The sequence below is a fragment of the Perca flavescens genome, chromosome 15 (assembly GCF_004354835.1).
Source record: "Perca flavescens isolate YP-PL-M2 chromosome 15, PFLA_1.0, whole genome shotgun sequence".
In the NCBI taxonomy this organism is placed as follows: Eukaryota; Metazoa; Chordata; class Actinopteri; order Perciformes; family Percidae; genus Perca; species Perca flavescens.
In genome coordinates this window covers 26,667,378-26,684,894 of record NC_041345.1, presented here as the reverse complement: position 1 = coordinate 26,684,894, position 17,517 = coordinate 26,667,378, and the positions used below count along the sequence as shown (strand labels likewise).

Below are 17,517 nucleotides of genomic sequence, written 5' to 3'. Positions count from 1 at the left end.
ATTGCAGCCCATGTTAAGTGGAGCCACTACAGGTGAATGGCGAAAATATTTTAACTAATAGATATCTCCATTAAACTTCCAGTTTTTTTTTTATTTTTCAATACTTTCCATCACTTTCAGGACTTTTTTTATAAGTTATAAGGGAGACTTTATAAGACTCTATCAGTTAAAGAGTTTCTGTTGCAAATTGTATGGGGTCATGTTGCATAACGCCTGTACTAATATCACAATAGCACGTTTGAGCTATACATTAATAATTAAAAAAAAGAACTCCGCCTTCGTCATCAGCTAGCACCTGACTAGCCAGTTCGGTGGCAGAGCGTGACGTCGGCGCTGCCAGCGTGGAACGCACGTCTCGCGCTCATCCCGGAAGTAAGGTGTCCGGTTTCGGTCTGCAGAGTACAGAAAGAAGTCAGAGCAGTAAATACGAATCCAATTCAACAGTTCAGCACGCTTTCACAAAGCTTTCTGGAAGGGACGCCGACACGGTTCATTACAACAGATTCAGCAGACCCGGCCAGGCTGCCCGCTGTGGGCGCTGCACTCAAGGTAAGCTCGGTGAAGCTGTGTCTGTATCTAGCTAGCCCTGTGTCCGTCACACACTGCTGTTCCCTGGGGCTGTGTCTGTATCAAGCTAGCCCTGTGTCCGTCACACACTGCTGTTCCCTGGGGCTGTGTGAAGCTATGTCTGTATCTAGCTAGCCTTGTGTCCCCGCCTGTGTGTCCGCTACACACTGCTGTCCCCTGGGACTGTGTGAAGCTCGGTGAAGCTGTGTCTGACAGTATTTAGCTAGCCCTGGGTGTCCGCTTGTGTGTCCGCCACACCGCTGTTCCCTGGGGCTGTGTGACCTGTTGGCTTGGAGGAAGCTCCATGAAACGTGTATTTCCAGCGTCACAGCGCTGCTGCTTTCGCTTTATCACTAATGTGTCCGATGATAGTCAGCTGCAGGCAGCATGATGCTTGTTAACAGTCCCACAGGATCCTCCTCTGACCCTCCTGTCAGCCAGGCCAGGCCACGTACACCACGTAACGTTAGATATTAGGGGTGTGCAGTCCGAGACACAGACACACCGTTTATAAGACGATCTGGGGCTGCACGATATGAGAAAAATATCTAATTGCGATTATTTTGACTGATATTGCGATTGCGGTATGATTCACGATATTGAAGGAATTAGCATTTTTGTATCATCATTACTCTCATTTTAATTGAAAATAAAAGAATTAAGATTTATTATAGTGTGATTTTTTGCGAGGATCTGTACCAAACAACAAAGATTTTTTTTTTCTTTAGCCCGTAGGATGTCTCTGCAGCACCAAAATACTTAAAGTGCTCATGTTATGCTTTCTGGCTTTTTCCCTTTCCTTTTATTGTGGTATGTCTTTTTTTGTGCATGTTATAGCTTTACAAAGTGAAAAAGCCCAAAGTCCACACAAAGGGACTTACCATCTCCAACAGATAATACAGTTCACAAACTGCTCCAAACAGCTCTATTGTAGTCCAGCCTTTACTTCCGTGACAAACATGCGTGTTCACATAAGGCTTGTATCATGTGGACGCTCCGACAGTTTAGTTGTCATTACTTAGAATTCCTCATGGGGAAGTCAGAACTATGCACTATAGCTTTAAAGAAAATATCAACGGAGAGCTGGTGGAATACAATTTAAGAAATAGTTGGTACTGTAATAAAATGAGACATTTGAATTTAAGTTGTACCTTGCCTTATGAAGACTTGCCTTGTGTCGTTGGTCTGTGTGCAGCAGTTGTCCAAAGTAAACACACAGTGAATATGCAAATGAGGTGTCCACACCCAGTTGAATGCTCTGCTTTATTCTTCCCTGCCATGTCTGAAACTGTGACCTATCACGTATAAAGACTTGAACGGAAGAGTTGTGGTTTGTAATCATGAAATAATGTTAGTTATTACCAACCAAAAGATGCACAAGGCTAATCTACTTTCTAAAAAGCCAAATTAGATTGAAAAAAGTGTGACTTAGTCCAAGGCCCTGTTCTGACCTGGTATTTGAATCTGTCCTGAGTGATTACAAGTGGACAGCTCTGAGTATGTGTGTTTACACCTGGCAGTTAGAGCTGCTTTGAAATAAGCTCCCTCCAATTAAACTCCATCTTTGTTTGAGCAATCTGATACCAATCTGATACCAATCTAATACCAATAATAAAATCCCAAATTGATCTTTTAATACCGCTCTTTTCACCATGGATGTGTAAACTTTACACTCTACTCACTGACTGTAGTCTACAGTTGGAATATATCGTGTTGACGACTGCTGTAGTTTGTCAATGACTGTCATGTTAGTCCTGGTCAGTAAAAAGTCCTTTTTTAAGTGCTCATATTATGCTAATTTTCAGGTTCATAATTGTATTTAGAGGTTGTACCAGAATAGGTTTACGTGGTTTAAAAACAAAAAAAGACACTATTTGTTGTACTGCACATTTCTGCAGCTCCTCTTTTCACCCTGTGTTGAGCTCTATGTTTTAGCTACAGAGTAAGGACTACTAGCCAGTCAGGAGCAGAGTATGAGGGCGTGCCACGCTAGCAGCTAGGCGAGCATTATAACGTGTGTTACAAAGTGACACACGTTTGTCTCTGAAGTAAAGGCTGGACTACAATAGAGCTGTTAGGAGCAGTTTGAACAGTGTTTTCTGTTGGAGATGGTAAGTCCCTTTGGGGTGGACTTTGGGCTTTTTCACTTTGTAAACCTATGTTTTTTTGGGGTCAGTTCTTAATATAAACATGAACCTGGTGCATTATACAAATATCTGAGTGTTGCTTTGTGCTTGTACAATTTACAGCAGACGTTCTTTGAGAATCTTTTATATCCAAGATTAACTGGTATTGTAGCTGAAATTTTCCTAACCTAATGGACATGGAATCGGAAATGTAAACAAATCGGGACATTGACAATCTGAACCGAAATCGATTCTGGAAATCTTTTGCGAATGGAAGCTGCCAAGTGAGAAATCCTTGCTTCCATAGGGTCAGTGTCAAGGGACGTAAGTTACTTATGACGTACTCGACAGCTGTATCTGTCTGTGAAGGTGCAGCATTTATCCAATAAAACATTTCTCACAAAAGTAAAAAAAAAAAAAAAAAAAAAAAAAAAATGCCATATATGTAGTAGTAGAATTGCCCTTTCTGTGAATTAAATCCTGAAACTTGCTCCCATTTGTTTTGGTCTTGTAAATTTACACTACGTACTTACATTTTACTTCTCGCCAAATTCCATGTAAATTTACAAAAAAAAAAAAACCTAAATTCTTTGTTTTTATGAAGGGAATGGAACCAAAATATCCAAAAATAACATGGATGTGTGTTCTTTGCAGGTAAAATTAATAATTACTTTCATTGAATTTTGGGTGTTTATTCAATTTTTATAACATCTGAAAAACACATTAAAAGGTGCTGTAGGTAGGATTGTGAAGATCCAGGACTTAGCCAAAAAATTTGAACATCGCACAACTTCTCAGTCCCTCCCCCCTTTCTGCTAAAGCCCAAAACGGTCTTTTAAGCCCCTCCCTCCCTTAATTCATAATTTCTGCCGTCTTAACTCAAAAAGTAGGTGTAATGTCATATAAATTAGGTTTATTGACCATGATTTTAACACAAAACGTTGAAAAAAGTGACAAGAATGTTTTTAAAAATTGTCAAAAGCATAAAAAGAGAGCCAGAAATGCTGAAAAAAAACACAAAAAATTTAATTTTTACTTTTGACCTGCATGGATAACAAGTTCATGGTCAAAGGGAAGATAACACAAGGGTTAAATATCTATTCAGTGACGGTGCATGCTCACCGTAGCACAGGTAGGCTATAGTTCAGTGAAGTCCATTTCAAGAAAGTTTCATTCTGCTTTCCAGTTAAACACTAATCAAACAATACCACTGACACGCCACTCTGACACTGTAAAAAACTGTTTGCTTTACCAGTTACCACACACCTGTACCAATGGCTGTTGATCACCTATAAGCATTTCCTGTGGCAATGCTCCATCCAGTGGTCAAACACAAAACTGTGTAAGCATTCGTGTCACCAGCATGCTATATAAACCAAACAAAAGTAACTTTACGTTATACCTCCAACAAAAACGTGTGTGTGTGTGTGTGTGTGTGTGTGTGTGTGTGTGTGTGTGTGTGTGTGTATGTGTGTATATATATATATATATATATATATATATATATATACACGAAATGCAGTTTGCATCCAACCAGAAGTGCAGAAAAGTGCAAAGTATAGACAGGTTGTGTATAGGCAGGACAAGAAATATATTGCAGTGTTATAAGAGCAGAATATATATGCCTATGTAATATGAACAACACAACAGATATGTGCAATGTAGTATCAGTGACATAATAGTAGTAAGAATAATATACAGTGTATTAGCAGAATATATAATAAGAAAAACAGAGTAAATACGGATATTCTGTATGAACCATATAGACAAATATGTACAGTGTGGTAACATTATAAGAGTAGTAAGAAAAAGTATGTGCAGGATGAATAGTATGAAGAGCAGTAGAATCTGGCTATGTATAGATGTAAATGCAGTATGTACATTTTGTAAATAAATAAATAGAACAGAGCAAGAGTTCAGTAGGGTGACAGCCACAGGAAAGAAGCTTCCTCTGAACTTGCTGTTATGGGTGCTGAGAGACCTGAGATGCCTCCTGGAGGGGAGTATGGTGAACAGTCTGTGGTTGGGGTGAGAACAGTCTTTAAAAAATGCTTGCTAACATAACATAAACTGTCTCTCTCTCTTTCGTCGGAAATGGCAGAGTTTCGCGATTGACCCTCCGGAAACCACACACCCCCTAGCGTTCTGGCGGTGAAATGCACCGCGATGCAAAGAAACGCGTTCAACCCCAACACAGAACTCCGAAAGGGTTGCGACGGCGTGGAGTTGACGCAGAAGCATAAAACAGCCTTAAGGCAGAGTGGTGACTGCAGACAGTGTAAAAGGAATACTTTTCACCGGACATTATGACCGGAGAGATTTAAATATTTCCAATAATATGTTCCAACAGATTTACCAGATAATGGAAATAATGCTACGAGGGTTTCTGGCCAATATTTATTATTGTTTTGTGGTGATAATTTGTCGGTAGATAGAAAATGTGCAATTAATTGGTGATTAATCTCAATTACGGAGAAACATGCGATTTATTGCAATTAAATAGTTAAATAGACAGCCCTAGTTTTTACATGCGAATGTATGCTGTGAATACAATATCACTGTATTCACAGATTCACACATATGTATTCTATTTAATAGAATTTATAGTGTCAAATCATAACAGAAGTTATCTCAGACACCTTTCCGACAGTGTAGGTCTGGAGCACACTCTAGATTTCAATTGTGTGCATGTACACTGTGTAAATTCTGTATTACACACATGTAAATTGTCCTAATATTGTCTTCTCGTTAACTTGCTCCCACACACACACACACACACACACACACACACACACTTTAGATGATGGTGGACCGTACGTTGGCTCAAGTGGGCAGGAATCTGAGTGACGCCATGAGAATCCTGGGAGACGGACAGAGGTGAGATAAGACGCTATTGTACTTATTTCTCTAAATTAGAAAACGTGTATAAAATCTGTCAGCTGGGAACATGACCACAAGGTACATTAAGGATTTCTTGATGATGCTATGATGTTAGTAAAGGTGGGGGGTGTGGGGACTCTCAGCCTCGTTTAGTTGAATGTCTCTCCTTTCTCCAAACACTAACACTCTTTAAGATCATGGGTTTATTAGGTTGGATTTCTAACCAATGAGCACATGAATGTGACATTATATGATGAACAATCAGAGCATCTTGAGATATCTTGTGTTTTTGTGCTGTGCGTCTGTTCAGAGAGCCGGAGGCAGGAGCAGAGAGATGGCGCCTGAGCAGAGCCAGCATCCCCGGACCCCTGCAGGGAGAGTAAGACGCATCATAAAGGATTCAGCTCAATTACTGCAGTCAAATGGATTATTCCATTAGTCTAGAGTCACATAATGGTAGCCATTTCCCTGCCAATCTTATGTGTTACATTTGGGGCCCTATCTTGCACCCGGCGCAGCGCAAAGCATGGGCGTGCTGGTCTTACAGGGAGGTGTGCTCAGGTGCATTCTTGGCGTATTGCTACCTTGAGGCAGCGGGAAGTGATCGCGCCATTGACCAACAAAAACCTGATCTAAAGTCAATAGCATTTCATTGTTATTTTAACAGCGCATTAGTAAAATGCACCTAGGCTCGTGCACAGCGCGCGCACACTATGCTTGTTACACACACACAGAAGCGCAGCAGCACACAAAAAATGCAAAAGATTACAAATAAAAATATTATGGTGCAAATCCACCATCACAATAGTAATGCGCCAAGGTACAAACACGCCTGGCTTTTAAAGGGAATGGCAGATGACACTCTGATTGGTTTACTGCATGTTACGCCCAAAACACACCGACGAATTAATGAAGACACTAAGTACAACCCTTTTGAACCATGTGCCCGGCGCACAGACCCTTTTTTTCCGCCATCAAACTAGCAAAAGTGGATTTGGACAAGCCCTAAACGCACCTGTGCCATGTGCTTAGATTGTTAAAATAGGGCCCTTTTTTGTCTGTCTTTAATTTATTTATTTGTTTTTTATTTAAAGGGCCACTCCAGCAATGTAGTTAGTTCGCCTTGAATTTGAAGGACTTCAAAACTAAAGCAGCTGAAGCCGATTCCTCGACTTTTAGCCCCAAAAACACTGGATTCTTTGATTTCCATAAAACAATAGCATCTTTTATCAGACGATGAGTGGGATAACATCAAACTGTTGGCAGGCATGTGTATTGAATCGTCCATTGTGTTTGTGTGTGCGTCCAATCCAAACCCAATGATTGCAAGAGGTCAAAACCTCCACAAAGTACCTGTAGTCTTTTCAAGTCTGCCAAGAAAATGTATTTTTACGTATATTTATAGCAGAGAGCAATCAATACTTGATAAAACAGTATCAACTTAAAGTCATAATGGCCACTTACTAGCTTTTCCTAAACTCTCAACTGCACCTCATTTTTTCACAATTAAATGCACTAGTGGCAGTTATCTGAGTCACTCCTGGTTAACAGCACTCAATCTCCTGCTCATTATTGGGAGGAGGTTTCACAGACTCTTCTGAACACACTGCTGTGAAACATTAGTTTGCAGTGTCAAAAATGTGAGCAATACAGCAATTTTAAAACTTTTAAGCTTCTGTTTTCCTCATGGCATTTTTTGGGGGCAGTTTACATTGGTGTCAATGGAGAATTGGATGGCTCTCCCGGCAATCTGAAGCTCATTTAGCAGTATGTGTAAGTCTGTACAGCAGGGTTTCCCCTACCATTATAATGCGTATAGTACCCAAGCTGTTTTGGGCACCACCTAAACCGAATGAATGTAACTGAATTACTTTTCTCAGATCTACTGATTACAGTTGGTCCCCAATGGACTTCTTCTTTTTTAATGTTATTTATTTATTATCTGCTCTAACTTTTCCAACGTTTTAGACACAGATATTGATAATAGTCGAAAAAATGCTGTGAAGGGCGTTGGGTAGCACACCTGGTAGAGGTTTACTCATCTACGCAGCGGCCGCGCGTTCAACTCTGACCTGCGACCCTTTTTTGCAGGTCATTCTTCCTCTCTATCCCCTTTTTATGTCTTCAACTTAAAGGCCTAAAAATCCCCCCCAAAAATAAAAACATACATACAACATTATGTGAAATTGCAATTTTTTTATATTGAAAAACCTAACATTTTCTTGAGGGAGGACCCTTAACCGACCTAAACGGCCCGATAATAAGGCCAGGGCTGACTCCTAAGTCTTCCACAGACCGAGGGGAGACACTGTATAGGTACATTTAGTGAGAGAGGAGAGCTAGTCAATGTTTCCAGGCTAACATTTCGTACGTAGTGTTGAAATTATGGGCGTGGGAAGAGTTTTAAGTTGCTGCTGTTTTTTTTTTTTTAAAGTTGAAGAGCTGACGCTGATCACTTGTTCCTTTTGTTCTCCTGCGCAGTGGTCAGGATGTTGCCACCATACTGCATCTAGTTCATAACCTCATTCATGATGAGGAGGAAGAAGAGGACAAGCCAAGCCAACAGTAAGTCATCTCATCAGTGAAACATTTAGTGTCTGGACACAATTTTCGTTTCTCCATCATGTTGAATCCACATCCATAACCTAATAACCAGCAGTGGAAGAGGGTATTCAGATCCTTTACTTAAGTAAAAGTACTAATACCACACTGTAAAAATACTCTGTTACAGTCAAAGTCCTGCATTGAAAATGTAACTTAAGTAAAAGTCTTTAAGTATTATTAGGAAAATGTGGTTAAAGTATTAAAAGTAAACAATAATCCTCCCATTTTAAAGTTGTGTAAAGGATCCAAACAGTTGTGTGATTAATGGTCTAATCATTTCAGCTGGACTTGTAGGCCGTTATATTGTTGGCTAGTTTCATTTATAATAAAAACATCAGATTTTATAAACTACATGTGTTTTGTGTGCAGAAATCTTAATGTGTAAAGTAACTAGTAACTAAAGCTGTCCGATGAATGTAGTGGAGAAAAAAGTACAATATTTCTCTCTGAAATGTAGCGGAGTAGAAGTAGAAAGTGGCATGAATAGAAAAGACTCCAGTAAAGTACAAGTACCTCACCATTTGGACTTAAGTACAGTACTGGAGAAATTTACTTAGTTACATTCCACCACTGCTAATAAGTAAAGAACTATTGGTAACTTTGAGTAAGATGATGCAATTTCTAACGTTTGTGGTTATTTTAGTACTTTAAGGTGTGAAGTCATGACGGAGACATAGCTGGATCCCTGATCATAAAAACACATTCTTTACAGTACATGCATGCATGGTGCATAATGTAGAGAAGCTGCTTATATCAAACAACAGTCTGACTGTCTGGATTGGCAGAAGGATGTTAAACACTGGGAGGAGAACTGGTACAACTAAAGCTGTTTTTAGTTTTACTGAAATCAGAGAACAGATACTCCTTCATGGAAAGAAGTGAAGGATGGAGGATCTAGAGGGGCATCAGTACGCAGTGTGTCATAAAGCTGCTCTTTTTACTGTTTCCAGCAGAATGCAGAATGTGGGGGAACAGGGTCACATGGCCCTGCTGGGTCACAGCCTGGCAGCATACATCTCCGTGTTGGACCGAGAGAGGCTGCGGAAGCTGACCACTCGGATCCTGTCTGACACCACACTGTGGCTCTGCAGACTGTTCAGGTGTGTGTGTGTGTGTTAATTGAACGAATGTTTGTTGTAACATTTATATAACACATTTTATTCCTTTTTTTACTGTTTGTTTTCGTAAGATAAATGCTGGAATAATGTTTTATTTAATTTCACAGATTGTTTACAGAAATGTGTTTCAGTGGATTTTTCATTCATCTTTTATTACTTTATTTAACATGATGGTATAAGGTGCAATATGTAGATGCTGCTGTTGAACTGTAAAAACATTTTTTTTATTATAACTTTAGCTAATGTGATAAATATTCTGTGTTTGACTGTTCAATGTTCCATGTTTATTAAAAGAAAAACAATTATTGCTGGCAGTTCATATCAGAATCAGATTTATTGGCCAAGTTTACTTACATACACAAGGAATTTGACTTTGGTAGGTGTTAACTCTCTATACATTCAACAAATAGACATGTAGTAGTAGACAGATAGTAATATAGACACATACTGTACAATAGGGGTGTAAGAAAAAATCTATACACTTAAGTATCGCAATATTTTATTTAGCAATACTATACTGATTTTCAAAAACGCAATTTTTACGTGCAAAAATATTCATGTAAGACGGTGGTTCACGTTTATGTTGTGTTTAAACCCCCTACCGCTAGATGGCTATGCTGAGACGCATCACTAGTGTCCTTGCCTAACAGTGCTAACTTTAGCATATAAACTTACTAAGAACCTGTGAACCACAATCCCAAACTGGCAGTTTGATTTTCTGTGTACTGAATTGTTTACCTAAAGTAAACTTCTTTGACTTTTATGCACACCATGTCTTTTTTTAAATGAGTTTTTCTAAAATTATACTTAAAAAAAATCCCAATATATCGCCTTACGCACAGTTTTGAAATATATTGCATTATATTGAATTGTGACCATGTATCGTGATACGTATTGTATTGCCAGATTCTTGCCAATACACAGCCCTACTGTAAAATAGATACAACAATATACATATAGGCATATATACAACATAATATACAAAAATACAAATAAGACCTAATATCAAGTCAAGTACACATGGAGTGGGATGTAAAGTGCATAAAGTAATAGTTGTTCTCATTCTTGGATAAGAATGTAGAGCAGTTTTGATGGTGTCCCATGATATAATGCTCCATGACATGTTTCATCTGTAACATAGTGAATATTTAACTTTTAAGAAAAAAAAACACAAATCGAATCGTGATTGCAATATCTGGCAGAAAAATTGCAATTAGATTACCCCACCCCCCCAGATTCTCCCCAAATCATTCAGCCCTAATTGGTTGTGTCGCAAACCTCAGAGTTCTGGTACCAACATTGTTTTCATTTTTATTCATAAAATACAACATCATAAATTAAATTAATCTCATCCAGAAATCATTGATCAGATTACTTTGGCCAGTTTAATAAATCTTGGTCTCATTTTCACATTTATCTTTATTTAATATTAGAAAAGTAACTAGTAATACACAATGCTGAATCTCTGATTCTGCAGTTTTACCCTTTGGTCGTCATAACTTTGAGCGACTCAACATGTTGACGGAGCCTCGTTACTTTCTGCTGTCAGCACTCTGTCTCTATTGTGTCCTTCAGGTATGAGAACGGTTCAGCCTACTTCCATGAGGATGACAGGGACGGCCTGGTCAAAGTGTGTCGGCTGGTCATTAATGCCCGTTATGAAGAATATGCCTCTGAGGGCTATGCAGTCCTCAGCTCCAAACAGCCAGTCATCTACCAGAGTGCCTCGGGCCGGCCGGGCCTGGGACAGCATCTGTGCAGCCAGGTAGGAAGGCTGCAACACAGACTCACACAGCGAACACTTCTATGGGGAACACTTATATATATATATATATATATATATATATATATATATATATATATATATATATATATATATATATATATATATATATATATATATATATATATATATATTATATATTCCTATTATATATTCCTCAAGTGAGAATAAGTTTTTGTTTGTAGAAACATTGGCCAATTCCAATCCTATACCACTACGGGGGGTTTTAGAAATATTCTACACAAAGGGGCTTTAAAAACAAGAGATGCCATCCAGGGCTCCTTTTTACATGGGGCAGGTTCTCTTGAATCTCAGCAAAGAAAGGTATTCCATTAATATCTATATTTGGTGGCACGTCTACTAGAGCCCGACCGATAAAGGAATTTTAAGGCCGCTATAAATACAAATATTTGGTGATTTAAAAATCCAATATATCGGCCAATATACACTACCGGTCAAAAGTTTGGGGTCACTCTCAACTGTTGTAGAAAGAAGTGGCTGATCTTTAATGCAATATCTACATTGCCCATGATCAGCAACCATTCATCCAATGTGCCAAAGTCCCATTCTGTTTACTAATCCAATAACATTTTAAAAGGCTAACTGAGAAAACATTGGAGAACCCTTTTGCAATTATGTAAGCATAGAATGTGATCTGAAAACTGCTGCCCTGGTTAAAAAAAAAATGCAACTGATCTCAGCTGGTATTCTGTCTATAATGGAGTGGAATGGAAATTTCTAAGTGACCCCAAACTTTCGACCGGTAGTGTATATGTTTTTTTAAAATCCTGAAACGCGTAACAAAACAAACAGAATTCCCTAACATTACTGTATTTTTCGGACTATAAGCCGCTCCGGCGTATAAGTCGCATCAGTCAAAAAATGCGTCATGAAGAGGAAAAAAACATATAAGTCGCACCGGACTATAAGTCGCATTTATTTAGAATATAAATACAAGAGTTATTTAACAACACAATAGCACACAGAACAATACGCTGAATACGGTAGGTGTCCGGTATGTTAACGTAACACATTAACAGTTATTGAACTATACAATAGCACACAGAACAACTAGCTACCAGGGCGTGGAGCATGGATGTATTAAAAGGCGTGGAGACGTAACTGCACCGTGAACGAGCCCCTCCCGACTCGTTCCTCCAGCTCTGGCCGTCTTGCTTTCAGCCCGCGATTAGCCGATTAGCTTTCTTTGTTTTCTTCATTGCAGTAAGAGTCACCTTTTCGCCAGTCTCCCTCATAAGTTTCTCCCTCATTTCAAACTCTCTTTCTGCGGCTCGATTACCGTTTTCGGCTGCATATTTTACTACCTGCAGTTTGTTATCTCTTTTCTTTCTCAGTTGTCTTTAGGAGGGCGTTCTAGTTGTCACAAGCCTAGAGCCCCTCGCATGACTGTAGACGGTAATGTTTTCAGTATGAATTAACATGTAAAAACATGTTAAATTATATATATTTTGATATATAAGTCACACCTGACTATAAGTCGCAGGACCAGCCAAAGTAGGAAAAAAAGTGTGACTTATAGTCCGGAAAATACGGTAGTTATTTGTAGTTATTTATGAGTCCTCACTAAAATAATGCAGTTTAAAAATAAACTTCTTTGTTTTATTGTCGCAACAGAACAGAGGAACATCGAAATATATTAAAGTTCTGATAAATAAAATGTATAAAAATACAAACTTAAGATATGAAACTTAAAGGGTTAAACACGAGTGTTGCCAACAGGGACGTTGTAGAGCTCCCTCTGGTGGACAAACTATGCAACGCCAACACTCAGAACATGGTCGAAGGGTGTTTCGTCCGTTTTTATTTTATTTTTTTTATTAGTTTTTTAAACATTCATTTATTGACCATTATAAATGCCGATACCGATAGTTTGGATATCGGCCCGCCGATATATCGATCGGCTCTAATGTCTAGTATTGTATAGTGTGCGTTGGCAAATCTATGACTTTAAGAGTATAGTGTATGCCCGCATAATGTGTGGGATATCAGTATTCAGTATTACCATATATAGTCATACAGAGTATTTTGTAGTATATTGGTACTCTAAAACTATTTTAATGTCCGTCTCTGTGTCATTAGCTCGGCCTGCCTCTCTCCAGTCTGTGCACAGTCCCGTGCAACACCATCTTTGGATCCCAACACCAAATGGTAGGAGAATCCACACGAAAAACACTGTCGGGACACTCTGAGATAGTTAACCATAATTTGCTGGACTGATCTCCTGTGTGTCCCTGTTAGGACGTGGCCCTGTTGGACACACTGATCAAAGAGGACATAGAAGCTGGGAAGCTTCCTCTGCTGTTGATTGTCAACGCAGGTGAAGGAAAATCACAGTTCAAACATTCTTTTCTCCGTGTACATTACAGGAGTTGAAAATTGGATTCATTTAAAAGGAGATCAGTTCCTTATGAGAATTTTTTTCCTCGCAGGAACCCCTGGGGCAGGACATACGGACAAGTTGGCTCGTCTGAAGGACGTGTGTGATCAGTACAACATGTGGCTCCATGTGGAGGGGTGGGTCAATTATTTTACTCTCTGCAATACATGGCGGCAGCGGTGGTGGGTGTTGCAGGGTGGAGATGGAAAAAACACAGCGGCCTGCTAATTTCTATCTAATTTTGCATCACATTACTGCTGGAACATGTCCAGTTAAGTTTTCGATTTAAAAGCCTTTTATTGGTGATTTTTCACAGTACACAGGCCAGCTAAATACTCCTGAAACGGACTGTACACAGGCAGCAGAGCACAGATGCGCAGACTCGGAGATCTGCAAACTGACCAATCACAGCAGACTGGGCTTTTTTCGGGAGGGGGCTTAAAGAGACCGTGCTCGAGTAGAGCGTCTCAGACATAGGGGTGAATACAGTGCAGCAGTCATGGGCTGGAGGAGAAAAATTATTGTTTTTTGAACATTAAAGCATGTCAGCATGTTCTAGTACAAACACAAAATACAAGCATGAACCTGAAAGCGGTATAAAATAGGTATCCTATAATGTATGCATCTGATTTTCAACATGAATTGATCAAATCCAATAAATTGACCCCCCTTTGTTTTGGCCGTATGCAGTCCAAATGCAAGCGCATGGCACACAGTAGAACACGAAGATGCAATTCTTCATTCATACCAACAATGTCATAGAGAAGGGGATATGGTACTTTCTAACTATTTTTTTGATAAACATGCAGCATCCCCTTGAGAAATGTATTTTAGAGATGACGACCTTAATGTTTTCAGCCTTGACTCCAGTATAGCATGAAGTCCCTGTTGTCCCTGTTATCCCTGCTGTAACGTCAACTCTTACTGTTCTTCTTTAGGGTCAACCTGGCAACTCTGGCACTGGCTCAGGTCACCTCTGCTATCATGGTAATCTAATGTTCAAATACTCTCATCCTTTATTTTTTATTTATTTAAATTATATATGTATCCTTTTATTTTTTCTTAATTATAAATATCCTTCATTTGTATTAAAGGATAGGTTCTATGTTAAAATAGCACTGAAATAAAAAAATGGGAAATATAGACATACAAAATACAGTAACGAGTCTACCAAAAATACAGGTCTAAGAGTCAAACAGTTGCAGTGTCCAATGTGATGTCTGAGTAGTATGGCAGTAATGCAATACAATACAAAAGCCCAAGTAAAAATCCTGAGTGCAGTTACAGCAAGCCAGAGTGTGGTACCACTTTGACTAACTTTTGGAACACTTGATTTGACTTATTTTAGCTTTGGTTGAACTTTGGGACATCAACTCTGCATTTTTTTCCTCTATTACACACATTAATGCCATCCCTTCCACTGTTATTATCTCTCCACATTTTGATAATAGAAGCCAGACACCCAGGAAATGCCATCTTAGGTTGACTTTCTCTTGTGACGTGGGTTGATCTGTGTTCATTGTTCTTTCCCCTGCAGGCAGCCACCAGAAGTGACAGCATGACACTGACACCAGGTCAGTGGCTGGGACTGCCTGCTGTCACTGCTGTCACCCTCTACAGACATGAAGACCCAGCACTGGTGGGCATATAGCATTTCATACAAATTGATTCAACACAGAGCTATCCATGTTTGTGGTAGTTTTTGTGTCAGTTTGTGATTGTCCTGTTGGTCCTGATCCCAGCTGAGGAAATGTAATTTTCTGCTTCCAGTCTCTCTAAGGGTAACTACCGGGGTTTTTTCAACCTGGACCCTATTTTCCTATGTTTTTGTGTGTAAGTGACTGATAGGAACAACAATCTTTGAAACTGGTCCAGTATTAAGCGTGAACGCTGTAACCAGCAGCCACACACCGGGCTGCAATGTAACCGTATGGGACAAATGTGCATAGTCAATTTGGTCCACTAAAAGTGCTGTTTTGCCGCTGACAGACTCAGATTATTATTCTAAGTGTCTGACAACATTATGGAAAGGATCCCTTTCGAGACCTTACTGTTTAACCAGAAACAGCTCTGAAGTCGCTAGCCCTAAACCTACCAGACTCCATTTAAAAAAGCAATACTTTTAGCATGTATGGAGCCAACATATTTTCACATGTAAATGGGAAAACTGTGTTTATTTCAACCAAAACTAGAGTTGTGATGGTTAGAAAAGTGGAAAGGTGGCTTTTCATAGTATAATATTTTGTTTCTGTCGACTTGGAATGAAGTGTATTTTACGCTGCTAAAATTCCTGTTAATTTACATGGAGTCTGGTGGTAAACTGAAGGTGCATTGGAGCCGTTTTTGCTGACTGCGGACAACAGCGATCTCGCTTAATACTGGACCAATGTCAAAGATTGTTGTTCCCATCAGTAACTTAGACACACAACCATAGGAAAATAAGGGTCCAGGTTGGAAAAAAAAACGGTAGTTAACCTTTCCTTCAACTATTTGAAGTTAAGATTTGTTCCTAATTTCATTAAGATGAGTTTAGTTTTATTGTGTTCTCCTCGGTCTCTGTCCGAATGATTCCCTGCTCTGTGTTTTGTGTCTCAGTCTCTGGCAGCAGGTTTGACGTGCAGCCAGCCGGTGGCCAGGCTGCGTGCGCTGCCTCTCTGGCTCTCCCTGCAGTACCTCGGCCACAATGGAATCGTCCAAAAGATCAGACATGCCACCGCACTGGTGAGCATCACTTATCTCCCTCTACACCCCAGTCATTTTCAGATTTCTGTCAATACATCAGCCTATTTCCCAACAAACTAGGCCTTTTAAAATTTAACAACAATTCAAATATTGGCAGAAATGAAATGTGCCAAGTTGTAGGAGCCAAAGTCAACAAAAAATAAACTTGTTTGTTTGTTTTTTGCTCATGTTGAAGTTTCTTAAATTCTTATAGTCCTTTGCTGTCAACGCACATTGCATTCAACAAAAGGTATTGTGTTAGGTCTAATGTTCTATGTTTTGAGCTACTGCGCAGGTGCCCTGATAGATATAGATGAAAACCGTTGTTTTCTGGCTGTAATGTAACAAACAAGTAAAGTCATGTCATGTACAGTAGAACAAAAATCAGCAGGTTGGAGATTTTCAATTTAGATTCCTGTCTGAGAAAAGCTCTGGGAAATGTTCGTATGAAAGTAGAAGACTTGTCTGAACAGGAATGTTTGCTAATAAATTCACACAACACAGCAAGCTGAGGTGACATCTATTCTCTGGTTCTGTGAATGCAAACTTATTAACGAAAGACGTGGAAATAAACGAGTCATGAGTAATCCTGCCTAGTGCTGACATTCTGAAGTGGATATTATACAACGTTTGATTTGCCACTACACAAGTGTTATATTATGGAGTTAAGCAATAAAATCATACTCTTTTCTTTGGTAGATATGGACAGTTGGTCATTCTCCTTTATCTCTGTTCCCTCTAGAGCCAGCAGCTCCTGCAGAAGCTAAAAGCTATGACCTCCATCAAAACATCGGTAGGTGTTCTCTTAATGTCCTGCCAGAAAGTAATGACACAATGTTTACCCCCCAAAAAAGTGAACAGATATTTTGTGAGTTTTTGTGAGAACACGCACAATCAGGAAGCAGGCCGAAAGTACCAAGTCAGAGATACCCCACTGTAAAAAAATAACAATCTGTGCACTTACTGTTTTCTAACCAAAATATCCAAAAAGTGATTTTCCTGTACAGCTTTATCTTTGCCTTATGCCTCAACGTTTAATGTCCTAGTGCTGCAGTCATCTATTCACAGCGCTGCCCACTACATGCTGCCCTGCCTCTTTTGATAATTTCGGTGCTGCACAGCGCAAACGCTCTATCTCGCAAAGTTAATGAATGTGAAGAATATTTATGTGTCCGCTCGGTGATTCAGACCCGCTCCATGCTACACCCCAAAAAAGCCCATCAAATCCATTAGTCCGTCTCCCAGCCCCACGCCTTAAGCTTCCTACTTAAGATTTAGATTTTTAAAACCAACCTGCAAATTAAAAAATTTCACTTTTGT

At 39.4% G+C, this 17,517-nt stretch overlaps 1 protein-coding gene across 2 annotated transcripts in view; it reads left to right on the top strand.

Annotated features, from left to right (window-relative positions):
* Positions 1-312: 312 nt before the first annotated feature.
* pdxdc1 (pyridoxal-dependent decarboxylase domain containing 1) overlaps positions 313-17,517 on the top strand; it is a 40,199-nt gene continuing 22,994 nt past the window's right edge. The window contains exons 1-13 of one of the 2 annotated variants that reach the window (XM_028599355.1): positions 313-549; positions 5,494-5,570; positions 5,884-5,952; positions 8,055-8,138; positions 9,131-9,277; positions 10,871-11,060; positions 13,179-13,247; positions 13,338-13,416; positions 13,529-13,613; positions 14,415-14,463; positions 15,014-15,115; positions 16,072-16,197; positions 16,940-16,990. In XM_028599355.1, coding sequence (XP_028455156.1) covers positions 5,494-5,570; positions 5,884-5,952; positions 8,055-8,138; positions 9,131-9,277; positions 10,871-11,060; positions 13,179-13,247; positions 13,338-13,416; positions 13,529-13,613; positions 14,415-14,463; positions 15,014-15,115; positions 16,072-16,197; positions 16,940-16,990 — 1,128 coding nt within the window. In that variant the 5' untranslated portion in view covers positions 313-549. Of the gene's footprint in view, positions 550-5,493; positions 5,571-5,883; positions 5,953-8,054; positions 8,139-9,127; positions 9,278-10,870; positions 11,061-13,178; positions 13,248-13,337; positions 13,417-13,528; positions 13,614-14,414; positions 14,464-15,013; positions 15,116-16,071; positions 16,198-16,939; positions 16,991-17,517 lie in introns of both variants that reach the window. The other variant, XM_028599354.1, reaches the window with a different exon arrangement.